A 12,375-nucleotide genomic window follows, 5' to 3' on the forward strand; every position below is an offset into this window, starting at 1 on the left:
AGGCAAATATTTTGGGGAGTTAGCTACTTTTCAATTGTTGTGATAAGATAATACGAGTAAAACAACTTATAGAAAGAAGGCTTATTTTACTTACAGTCCCAGAGGGGCAGAAATCCACAATGGCAGAGCAAAGGTAGGTGACAGCAGGCTATTAGAGCAGCAGCTGAGAGTGCACCTCACAGAAACAGAGAGCAAACTTGAGATGGTGAAGAGGTGTGAGTCTTTGAAGACCTCAAAGCCCCTAGTGATATTTTTTTCTTCAGCAAAGCCACACCTGATTCTCAAACAGCATCAGGGATCAAGTATTCAATTACCCAAAACTTAAGAATTGACATCTCATTTAAATCGTTACATTTGGTAATGTTTGAATACACAGATTCTTTATTAGCTTAAGATCTTGTTTACTATCAACAAGTCAACCTTTAAAAAATATTCTTATTAATATACATGATTTTAACCAGATTGGGGTGCACAGTCCTGTGTGATTTAAGATAGGGTCTTGCTAACTTGCTCAGGCTTGCTTTGAAGTTACTATGTAGCCCAAGATGGCCTCAAACCCAAAACAATCTTCCTACTTCAGTTTCCCAGTAGTTAAGTTTAGAGGCATGTACCACTGTCCCCAGCTTAACTAGACTTTAAAAAAATTTAGTAGTAGCTTTAAATAAATTATATTTTTATTTTCAGTTGGCAAGGTAGCCATTCTAAGTTAATTTTTGGAAGTGTATTATCATTTTGAGCTCTTATTTATGCAAAGTAAAACCATATTAAATAGTTTTTTAATCTTTTGATTTTTTTTTTAAACTTTAGCTGAACAAAGCATTTAGTCACATACACTTTGACTTCTATATAAAACAACGTGTTTTTCTATAAGATGTTAGTTAGCCTCTTTGTAAAATGGATATTGAAATAACACTTTTGACTAATTTGAGAATGGAGTGAGAGAGAGAGAGAGAGAGAGAGAGAGAGAGAAAGAGAGAGAGAGAGAGAGAGAGAGAGAGAGAGAGAGAGATAGAGTGTGTGTGTGTGTATGTGTGTGTGTGTGTGTGTGTGTGTTATGCACAGTGGTACATGCCTGTAAACCCAGCCATTTGGAGGCTGAAGTAGGAGGATTTCTTTGAGTTCAAGGCCAGCCTGGACTACACAGTTCAAAGCAACACACACACACACACAGTGGCACTCTTTTTAAAAATTTTTGTTCTTTTCATGCATATGAGCATTTGCCTGTATGTATTTGTGTATGTATATATGTATGTGCAACATGTGTACCTGGTACCCATAGAAGGTAGAAGAGGGTGTTGGATCTCTTGGAATTATAGTCAGTTGCAAGCTGCCATGTGGGTGCTGGGAATTGAACTTGGGTCCTCTGAAAGGGTTGTGAGTACTCTCGACCACTGAGCCATCTCTCCAGCTCCAAAGATATTCTTAAGTTTGAGGAAGTTAAAGAAGCTTATCCTATGTCAAGGAGACAGAGTGCCAGAAAGTCATAAGAATGATGTCATACTTGTTTCTTAAAGCAATGGCAAAGATATAATAAAGGAGTGACTAACACTTAATTCTTTAAAAGCACCAATATGGAGCCTCAGAGTATTACTTGTGGTAGAGCATGTGCTTAGCATGTTGGAATCCCTCAGTTCAATCCCTAGCACTTCTCTCTACCAAGTGAGCCACAGCTAACGGTTATGTCATAGCCCCTGAAGGATCTTGTTTTCTTCAACAGCATGGGATTTTAGAGGAGTGGTTGAGATAGGGTCTTGCTATATATTATAGACTAATCACCAACTCATAATTCTCCTGCTTCAGCTTTAAGAATGCTGAGATTATGGGTGGATACTTTTTGGTTCTTTAGAGTTTGATCTGTCTACATAGTTTTCCTTTTCCAAGAAAGCGCTTTTTGATCTTAGTAACTCTTATCCATCCTTTAAGTGTTGCTTAAATGACACTTTTATATTTCTCAGATAAGATGAGTTCTTTCTGTTATATGCACCTATGTTTTCCCTTATCATCACTCCATTTACAATTTATGTTTGGAATAACCTTTTAAATCCCTTACAGACAGGAAATCCATTTGTTCTTTTTACTGCTATACTTCTATGGCTTAGCTGCTCAAGACACTCACCAGATACTGCTGAATGGATGGCCTGGGTTTACCCCGAGGGAAAACATTCTCATGACTGGAAGAAGAGAACTGTTTGAAGTAGCAATGGGGACCAAAGGAGTTTGTTAAAAAAAACACTTTACATGCCCTGGTTAGGAGGAGAGAATGAAGGGCTTTATCTGTAGATATCCGTGAGGAAGTCTAGTCCTTTGGAGTAACTGTAGTAACAGGTGAGGCACATGGAACAGTTTTCAAAGACGTTAAAGTGCAGTCAAGTTAATAGATCACAGATTCAGTGGAGGATTTGATTTAGGTAAAAGAACAGCTATTTATGATGAGATTATTCAGACAGAGGGATTATGTTATATATGTTCTAGATGTTGACATTTTCAGTGTTATAAGAGGCATTATAGAAAAGATCAGTAGAGTCTTTCAAAACATTGGGAGAGATCTGGATTCAATTTACAGTTCTGGCATTTATTAGCTGAATGACCTTGGAGTAGTTCTGTAGTCTGCCCAGTTTCATCTTAATAGGTGAAACAGGTATGTGGATACTTGCCTGATAGTTGATGGAGATTAAGACCCGCCCTTGCCCTTATAGGAAGAACACAGCCATAGTGCCTATGGCTGTTAACTGTTCACATATTCTATCCCATAGTCTTTAATTCAAGGGATGCTGCTGTGGTTTTGTTTGGAAGCCACATGTTCTCAGGATTACCTCCTGCAAATGAGCTTTCTTAATGCAATAAGAAAGCTGTGTTTTCTAAAAGTCTCTAGTTATACTACTCAAAATTGGCTATGTATCAGGATCTTTGTAAACCAGAGGTTCCTTGGTCCCTGACTTGCTAATTTGTAATCTCTGAGAGGTGAATAGAATCTGAGTTCTTTTGTTTTTAACCTTGATACTCAGGTGTTTGGTCTTCTAGATCAGTGATTCTCAATCTTCCTAACACTGTGGCCCTCTAATTCAGTTCCTCATGTGTGACCCCTACCCATAAAAGTATTTTTGTTGCTATTTTATAACTGTAATTTTGCTGCCGTTATGAATTGTAACGTAATTATCTGATATATGATCCCTATGAAAGGGTCATTTGTGACCCACAGGTTGAGAACCACAGACCTAGAGTCTGCTGACTGCCTGGAAGAAGACATTATATGGCTCCTCTGAAACTTACCTGCAGTGAGAATGGTAGGGTGTATGTGTAGAGGGTTATTGAGTTAAGAAAATAGTTAAAGGGCTTGGGGGCATAGCTCAGTAATAGGGTTGTGTATAGCATGTCTAAGGACCTGAGCTTAAAAGTCAGCCACGGTGATGCCTCCACTTTTACTTAATGCCAGTACTTAAGAGACAGAGGCAGGTGGATCTTTGTGAATCAGAGGACCACCTGATCTACATATTGAGTTCTAGAACACCTAGAGCCACACAGTGAAACCCTGTTTCAAACATAACCAACTAACCAACCTGGGTAACCAACTAATACCACCAAAAACCAAAACTAGCTACAGAGGTAGAGTAGGACAACATAATGATTTTAAAGTATTTATCCAAAGGGCATTAATTCTTTGGTTTTAAGACAGGGTTTCTCTGTATAGTCCTGACTGTCCTGAAACTCGTTCTATAGACCAGGCTGGTGTTGAACTCAGAGATCCTTGTGTGCATGTGCACTCTTTGATGCATGTATGTGCACCATACATGTGTAGGATTCTCCAGCGGTCAGAAGAAGGTGACAGACTTTTTGGAACTGGAGTTACAGGTGGTTATGAGCCTCCTGAGGTTGGGGCTGAGAGCCAGATTTGTGTCCTTTAAGAGCAGTGAGCTTTCCTATCCTAGCCTAGCCTAGAGGCTAGTCTTGGCTGATTTGATAACTAGGGAGAATGTCTCTCCTTGAACAATTGCTTTTATGTATAGGGTGAATAAACGAGTCTTTGATATAATTTTTTATTTTTATTTATATGTTTTTCATTTTTATGCTTTCATGTTCTGTGTATGTGGTATACATGTTTGCATGTGTATGGGCACAACTATGGGCGTGAATACATTGAGTTTACATATATTTCTTCTGCTGTTTTGGCTTAATCCATAACCAGGCTTTACTTTGGTGATAGCCAGAGCAATGGCATAACTTTTCCCTACCAGTCCTTAAACTTACTGTACATTAGTGATTGATTATTTTTATCATATGACTCCCTTGCCTTTGTGATACCATTATGTTTAGTTTATCATATGGGTGGCTACCTTTATCTTTTTTTCCTGTTATCAACAGCATGGTCAATTATGTTTTTCTGTTCTGCTTTATAGTTTGTTTTACCAGATAGTCTTGTGGACTTATTTATATAATAGTATGTGAATTCTTCCTAGTTTTCTCCCACCATGTTCCCAGGTTTAGTAGGCAAATAGTACACATTGTGTTTGTCCTTTCTCAGCTTCTCACTTACGGATATGTGCTCATGTCTCTCACTTAGGGTGACCTACTCTCCTACTCTCCCCTCTCATCTTAGAATTTCATACCTGAGTACCGTGTTTACATAATTCTACCCATCCTTTCCCCTTCCCACCTTACGCCCTCTGTTTTCCAACTCCTCCAGTGTCCTTCCACTCTCAATATGTAACTTCTTTAACTGTTGCTCTGTGTGTGTTCTCGCGTGTGTGTGCATGTATAAATAAATGCAACATGCTCATTTAGTGGTGCTTATATGTGGTATATTTAGGACGGATCACGTGGAATTTGATAACCTATTAGGGCACTTGTCCTAGAAGAAGGCTAGTTCTACCTTCTTTAACAACCATTAATTGCCTGTAGCTCTTCATCTAGAGGAATGTGAATAAAGCCAATGTCTTATCCTCATTAAAGCCTGTAAATTACAACAACTATGGCTAAGATATGCTCGAAGGTATATCTTGAGGCTAACTAAATTGGCTTTAAGGCATGTTCAGTAGGTAGGAATTCATCACTGTTCCAGTAAATATAGTCCTGCCTGTGGGTGGTGAGGTCATGAACTCCAGAGGATAACCAACACTGCCACGTTTCCTAAACCTGTACAGTATCCAACCACATTCTAACTATCTCTCCAGAGCCCCAGAGGATTTAGGTAGGTTACAGTAGCTTTTGGAAAATAGCTGAGATTATGGAAAGTATGTTGAGGAATTAGGGAGCTGGTTCCGTTATTAAACTGTTTGCTCTGCAAGCATGAAGATCTGAGTTCAGATTTCTAGAACCCAGATTCAGAGCTAGGCATTATGGTGTGTGCCTGTAATCCTGGCTCTAGTGAGGTGGAAGCAGGATTCTTGGGGCTTGCTGGACAAGTGCTATAGCTGAATAGGTGAGTTCTAGGTTCAGTGAGAGACTTTGTGTCAAAAAGTAAGATAGGCACCACCTTTGACTTTTACCCTCCATGGGCATGTGCATACACTCACACACACACACCCACACACACATGACATGCACATACATATGCATGCCCACCCACACAAGTGTATACTCGGACAAGTACACGCATACCTTAAAATGTGTTGAATGTTCTTGGTAAGAAGGAGCTAGAAAAGAAGAGGTCTAGTGCTAGGTACTTTGGAAATGTAACCACTGAAGTACTGGGCTGAGGGAGAGGGCCCTTCATCATTCAGTGTATGTGCTGTCAAGGAAACAGGAGAGCTGTGCTTACATTAATCTAGGAGTAGTAGGAGTTTCAATATCAAAAATTGAAATTGTGTATGTTAATAAAATATTGCTATAATACCAACAAATGGAAAATTACATTGGAAGTATTTTTTAAAAGATTTTTTTCTTCAGTCAGATAATTTTAAACAATGTTTAAATAAGTCTTTACATTTTATTTATTTTATGTTTATGGGTGTTTGCTTTCATTTATGTCAGAGCACTGCATGTGTCCCTAATGCTGCCAAGAGTCAGAAGATGGTATCTGACCCCTGGAATAGGTGTAGATGGTTGTAAGCTATAGTAGCAATGCTAGGAATCAAACCCAGGTCCTCTGCAAGTTCTCTTAATTGCTGAGCCACCTCTTCAGCCCACTCAAATAGTATTAAGATTGTCAAAAAATAAACTTGTAAGTCAGAAAAAAGTAATTTTTAAAGATTGTTGCTTTGGTTTTAGGTTTGGAAAACAAGTCTTATAAAACAGTGGTGTAAATGAATTATGATATGCATGAAAACAACATACAAATATATAACCTAGTTAAGTTTTATGAGCTGAACATATTTATGAAATCAACGAATGATTGTAAACAATTAATTGATTGGCCCCTAAACCTGTTTGGTGGAGGTGACCCCATTTCAGTCACTCCAAGGCCGCTGATCAGCCCCACTTGTAGCATCATGGAAGCTGTTGCTTGTGTTGTCCTTCAAGTGATAGGGTTGTATGACACATGAGCTGTTGCTTGTGGTGTTCCTTATGTAATAGAGTTGTGATCCTGAACTACATCATTTTATGAGCAAATATGACATTAACTAGATGTGTGATATATTGTTACATGCCTTCTTATATAAATGTTTTACTAGATATTTGTAATTAAAGAGTGACTATAGATTAGGCATTTGTTTTGAAACATTTGTATGTTTACTACTTTACCTTTATTAACATTAACTCTTAGATATAGAAATTGTGGACTGAAGTGCAGTTTTAAAACTTATTTGACCTATTTATCATTTCCATTGAGAAAATAATCACTATATTTTTATACTTATTTTAAGGCAAAGAAATGTTTCTAAAGATAATTTTGTCTGATCACTGACAGATTAGTGATAAAGAATAAGGAAGAACATGTGTGTGTGCACATGCACATGTGCGTATTGTCCTTGAGAGGATGTCAGATGCCCTGCTGCTTCATTCTCCGCTCATTCCCTTTTGAACAGGCCTTTCACTGACACACTTGACTCTGCCCTTTGCAGTGCTAGCTTACAGCATGTGCACCCTTGTCCAGCTTTCTGCATGGAGGCTGGGATCTAGACCAAGTTCTTACGTTTGTATACTGAGGGCTCTTATCAACCTCGTCAGCTTTTCAGCCCCTGAGCTCTATTTCCAATCAGTGTTGGTAACTGTGATTAAAGTTTTTATGACTGAAAAAATTTAAATTATTGGCAAATTTACTGATTTTTGTTCCCCCTACCCTTGTTTTCAGAAGAAAATGTGTTTTTTGAAGAAGTTTATATGTACAACACTAAGGACTGAGTAGAGGGCATGTAATAGGCAAGCATTCTGCCACCGAACCAATCTCTGACCCTTAAAAGAATTGTTTTTCAACAGTTTGAAGTTTGTTTCTAGGAAGCCTAATGTCAGGATTATCTACTCCTTAGAGAAATTAATTTCCATGAAATTAATATACTTTAAAATTTTAACTAGGTAAATTTTTTTTCTTAAATCTAATTTAGTATTTTAAAATATTGAACTTGCTGGAGTCTAGCATTCCCAGGATTCCAAATAACAGATTGTACTTTCCTTATAAATAACTAATTGAATAAAACAATTTATTGTATCTTCTCTATTTTGCGTGCATGTGTATGTGCATGGTTGCATTTGCCATGGTACACATGTGGAGGTCAGAGGACAACTTAGGGAGTCAGTTCTTCCATAATGTGGCCCTGGGAATAGAGCTCAGGTTGTCAGGCTTGGCAGCAAGCATTTTTACTTGCTGAGCCTCCCTCCCTTTAAGTTCCAAATTTTAAACTTATTTTGTGGATTAAATATTTAATAAATATGATAAAATTTAATATGCTCTAAAGAACTAAGAAAATTAATTTAAAAATTCAGATCCTACTACATGAATGAACAAAGGATAATTCATAAATAAAGAAAACTAAGATTAAGATATGTGGCAGAAGATGAAGGGGAGGGAGGATTGGAGGAGCCAGAAGGATCAAGGACATGACAGGAACATGGCCCACAGAATCAACTGACTGATACTCAAGTTGGCCCAGAGAGATCAGAAAGCCATTACTGGTCTGACCTAGGCCCTCTAAGTACATGTTACAATTATGTATCTTGATGTTCTTGTGGAACTCCTAACTGTGGCCATGGGTGTTGGGGCTGTCGCTGACTCTTTTTTGCCTGCCCTTGGGACCCTTTCTTCCTATTGGGTTGCCTTGTCCAGCCTTGATGTGAGAATATGTGCCTGGTCTTATTGTAGCTTGTTATGCCATATACTTGCTTGATGTCCCTGGAAGGCCTGCTCTTTTCTGAGGGAAGTAAAAGGGGGCATGGTTCCAGAAGAGAGACTGGGGGCTGGGGAAGGGAAGGGAAGGGAAGGAAGCTACAGTTGGGATGTAATATATGAAAAAAATTAAAAACGGGGAAAGATCTATGGCAGAATATTTGATCTGCCTCAGTTCTACCATTTTCAGATTCAAGCAATTATTCTTTCCATATGGAATCAGCAAAAACAAAAGCAATACAAACAGTATTAAATGGCTGTAATGAAGCTTCTAGGGTCTTACATTACTGGAAGCTAGAAAGCAGTTGACGTTGGTTGGATCTCAGCAGCATGTCCTTCACATTCTTTAGTTCAGTTCTGATACATTTTGCAGATATTACTCTAGACAAATAGTCCAAATAGGCCAAAATTGATATACACAGTGTTGTTTTTAAGACAAATGCCTCCTTATGAACAACTGACTGGAACTTGCTGAGCAGACCAGGCTATTCCTAAACTCACAGAGATCCACCTGCCTCTGCCTCTTAAGAGATTAACGGTGTTTGTCACCATGTCTGGCTAAGGTGTTATTTGCAGTAGAGAAAATGAAACATGATAAGGTGTTGGTTGTTTATATTTTACAATAAGATTTTGTGTTTTTGTTTATTTACTGTGTGTGAGAAACTGTGGGGATATGAGCATTGCCATGGCAACATGTGGAGGTCAGACGTTAGCTCCCAGCTTACAGGCCCTAGGATGGAAACCATCTCAGCAGCCTTCCCCTTACTGTCATGCATCATGCTAGGGAGCGAACTGGGGCCTTATGTAAGGGCAGCACGTGTTCTACCACTGGCACAGCTCCGACCTCATGACTCATGACATAATTGGTGCTCTGTAAATAATGAAGATTTTGATAATGTAATAGTCCCTCTAAAGTATTATTTATTGGATTATTATGTGTCACTTATGAGACTATGAAGCTACATTTTATTAGAGATGACAGTGTTTTTCAGACCTTCATGAATAAGTCAGGCTATTTCTTTACTACTGTGTTTTATAATAGTGATGGTCAGTGATTATTGATGACATAATTGCAGGTAAATTGGCAAGATGAGGAGCAGCAAGTCAAAAGAGGTGCCTTTACCCAACCCAAGGAACTCTCAAAGCAAGGAGACAGTTCAAGGTATGATTCTTTTTTTTTTTTTTTTAAAGACTAAACTTAGTCTCTTTCTAAGGCCCTATAATATGTTAAATTTTGGGCTAATAAATAGATGAAATTTGTGCATTATTTTTTAATTTATAAAACAAAAAATGGATTATGTTGGAGAGGTGGCTCAGTAGTTAAGACAGTGCTTACTGATCTTGCAGAGAACTGTGCTCAGTTCCCAGCACCTCCTGAATTGTATAGCTTGCGAGTGCTCATAACTTCATGAGATTAAGGCCAGCTTCTGTTACATAGTAAGAACTCACCTCTCCTTAAAAATTATATATGCAAAATTAGTTTTACTTTTTTAGAAATCCTGATCTTACATCAGCATCTATAGTACATACATAATAAATTAAAGTTATTTGTTAGAGGTACTTTAAGGTCTGATGTTTTTAAAGGAAAACTGACAAACAAGTAGATCCAGAGGAAGAGTCCTGTTTGTGACGAAACTAGAAATTAAGCCATATGGGGAGTGTTTGGAAGAAATGAAAATTCTTATCCTGGAAGAGGACAGATAACTCCTTGGAAACGATCCGGCCTCAAACTAGTTGAAAGACTGTTAATTCAGATACCAAATAGATAACACAAAGTTTTCTATTTGGTTGGGTATATTGGTGGATACCTAAAATCCCAGCACCCTGGAGGCTCAGGCAGGAGATTCTAAGCTGGTCAGCTTAGGCTAGATAGCAAGTCTCTAACTTATTTTACCTTACCATATTCATATCCTCCCTCCTTCCCTTCCTCCCCCCCCTCTGTGTGTGTGTGTGTCTGTCTGTCTGTCTGTCCCTCTCTCTTTTTGGGGGTGTTCAGGCCATTGCAGATAATGGAGTATACATCTTATTTTTATAAATTTCTTGTAGCCTGATCTAGCCTCACAAATGCATTTGATAATGAATAGCTTTAAGGAAGTAGTTCTCAAGTCTTTGATCACATTTGGGAGCATATGAAACTATAGTTTAAGTTAATTTCAGAACTCTGACTCTATTTCATATCACTTTTTCTCAGTAGATGTAACCACATCATGGGATGCACTTTCTCAGACCAAGGCTGCTGTAAGTAGTTTCGGTTTCTGTTTTAAACACTTACTTGTTTTAAAATTGATACCTTGGTTATAATGTGATTAATTAGAATATTTGAAAACAAAGGCATATATTACACTATGAACAAACTTGAGTAGTGAAGAAGTAAGCTAGATCCTGCTTTGGGCCTGCTACTATCATGACATGTGAGTATTCATGTGACCTGTGTGGTGATATGAAGGATGGCTATGGGGCAGTGGGACTGGACCTGTGTGGAAGGCTCACTATGAGACTATCAGGGAAGAAGGGGAAGGAATTGGCTTTGTGAATGGACTATGAGTTAGTTACCTTTTCTGTTTTGTCGTAGACATATGTTCTTTTCCTTGATAAAAAAGCATGACTGTGTCTTTGTGTTTAGTCTTGTCTGGATTTTAGAAATCTAAACTGGTAAAGTAATGTTTGGTCCCTTTAAGTAGATATTCCTCTTCTCAGTTAATTATTTTAATACCTGGGTTTTTTTTTTCTCTTTCATTTTTATATACCTCCTGAGTTCAGCTTTGTTTCTTTATTATCTATTCTAAAAAGCATTTAATTATTTTTATATTTTCATATTATGAGTGTTTTGTCTGAGAGTATATGTCCATTGTGTGTGTGACTGGAGCCCACAGGCAGCTGTAAGCTAGTGCGTGGGTGCTGGGAGCTGAACCTTGATCCTGCAAGAGTAGCAAGTTTTCTGAATTGCTGAGCCATCTCTCCAGATATTTGATTATTTTGTGGAAATTTATATTTTGTAATCTTTGGAACTCTTTTGAAAGTAAATCAGCTAACTTTATTTATTTATTTACTTTTTTTTTGGTATTCTCTTGAAAATGTCTATTCTCTACATCTTGAGAAACAGCCTTACATAATAGTAGGGAGAAAAATTGTATTGTGATTCAGTATAATAAAGATTTGGCTTTATAACAAAGTGGTGTGCAATCTCTCTACATCAGCTTTACATGTATGTAATGTAGGAATGAATTGTAATTGGATTATTTCAGGATTAATTTATGTGTTTTCATGTTATTTGAACTTTAGCTGAGACACATTGAGAACAAATTAGAAGTAACCCCTACAAGTACAGCTGTAATCGATTCTGTGATGGATGCTAAGAAGTCTGCAAGTGCTACCCGAAAAATAAGTAGGAAAGGTACGTGTGGAGTTCCTTTTAAGAATTTAATTATATTAAATACAGAGTCATAAATTATTATTACTGCTTGTGAGGATGCACATATGCCATGGCCTACACTGTGGGGGCTGGAGGCTGCCTGTAAAAGTGGTTCTCTCCTTCCGCCTTTTGTGTGGGCTCGGACTCAGCCCCATTAATACAGAGCTTTGTTGTTTTATTTTGGTGTTTCTTGGTAGTTTGCAGGGCATATCCTTAGACTGAGTAGTTATGTTGAGTACTTCTGAAGTAGTCTGCAATGCATGTCCTTAGAGTGAGTACTTATGCTGAGTACTTCTGATGCAGCCTCATGTTTAGTAATGCTGATGATATTTTCACCAGTCTGACAGTTGAGTTTTCATTGTTTGTGGTAATGAGAATTTTGTTTGGGTGTTTGAGGTTATATATACTTATTATTTTAATTCACATATACAGTCTTTGAAAGTAAAATTTAGTTGACTTAACTCATATGTGTCTCTTTTGTAGGGGGCTAAATTCATGCACTGAATATCTTTCATATAGAAACTATATAATAAATTGATATTATGCAGATATTTGATTTTTTTGGTTTCCTTGGTGGGCTACAAGGTGCAAGTAAATGCTGTCTACATAAGACTAAGCATTGATGGATTTTGACAGTTTTCGTCTTATTGTTTTGAAGGGAGGGTAACCTAGGGTCCCACATGCAAGGACAGTTCCTACTGCTGAC

At 37.8% G+C, this 12,375-nt stretch overlaps 1 protein-coding gene across 2 annotated transcripts in view; it reads left to right on the top strand.

Annotated features, from left to right (window-relative positions):
• Window positions 1-12,375, top strand: part of CEP350 (centrosomal protein 350) — a 123,568-nt gene that overhangs the window by 4,987 nt on the left and 106,206 nt on the right. For both annotated transcript variants that reach the window (XM_080925470.1, XM_080925471.1), the window contains exons 2-4: window positions 9,334-9,419; window positions 10,449-10,495; window positions 11,540-11,651. In XM_080925470.1, the coding sequence (XP_080781596.1) occupies window positions 9,347-9,419; window positions 10,449-10,495; window positions 11,540-11,651 (232 nt within the window). In that variant the 5' untranslated portion in view covers window positions 9,334-9,346. The remainder of the gene's footprint in view (window positions 1-9,333; window positions 9,420-10,448; window positions 10,496-11,539; window positions 11,652-12,375) is intronic.

The sequence above is a fragment of the Micromys minutus genome (assembly GCF_963924665.1).
Source record: "Micromys minutus genome assembly, chromosome: 1".
Lineage (NCBI taxonomy): Eukaryota > Metazoa > Chordata > Mammalia > Rodentia > Muridae > Micromys > Micromys minutus.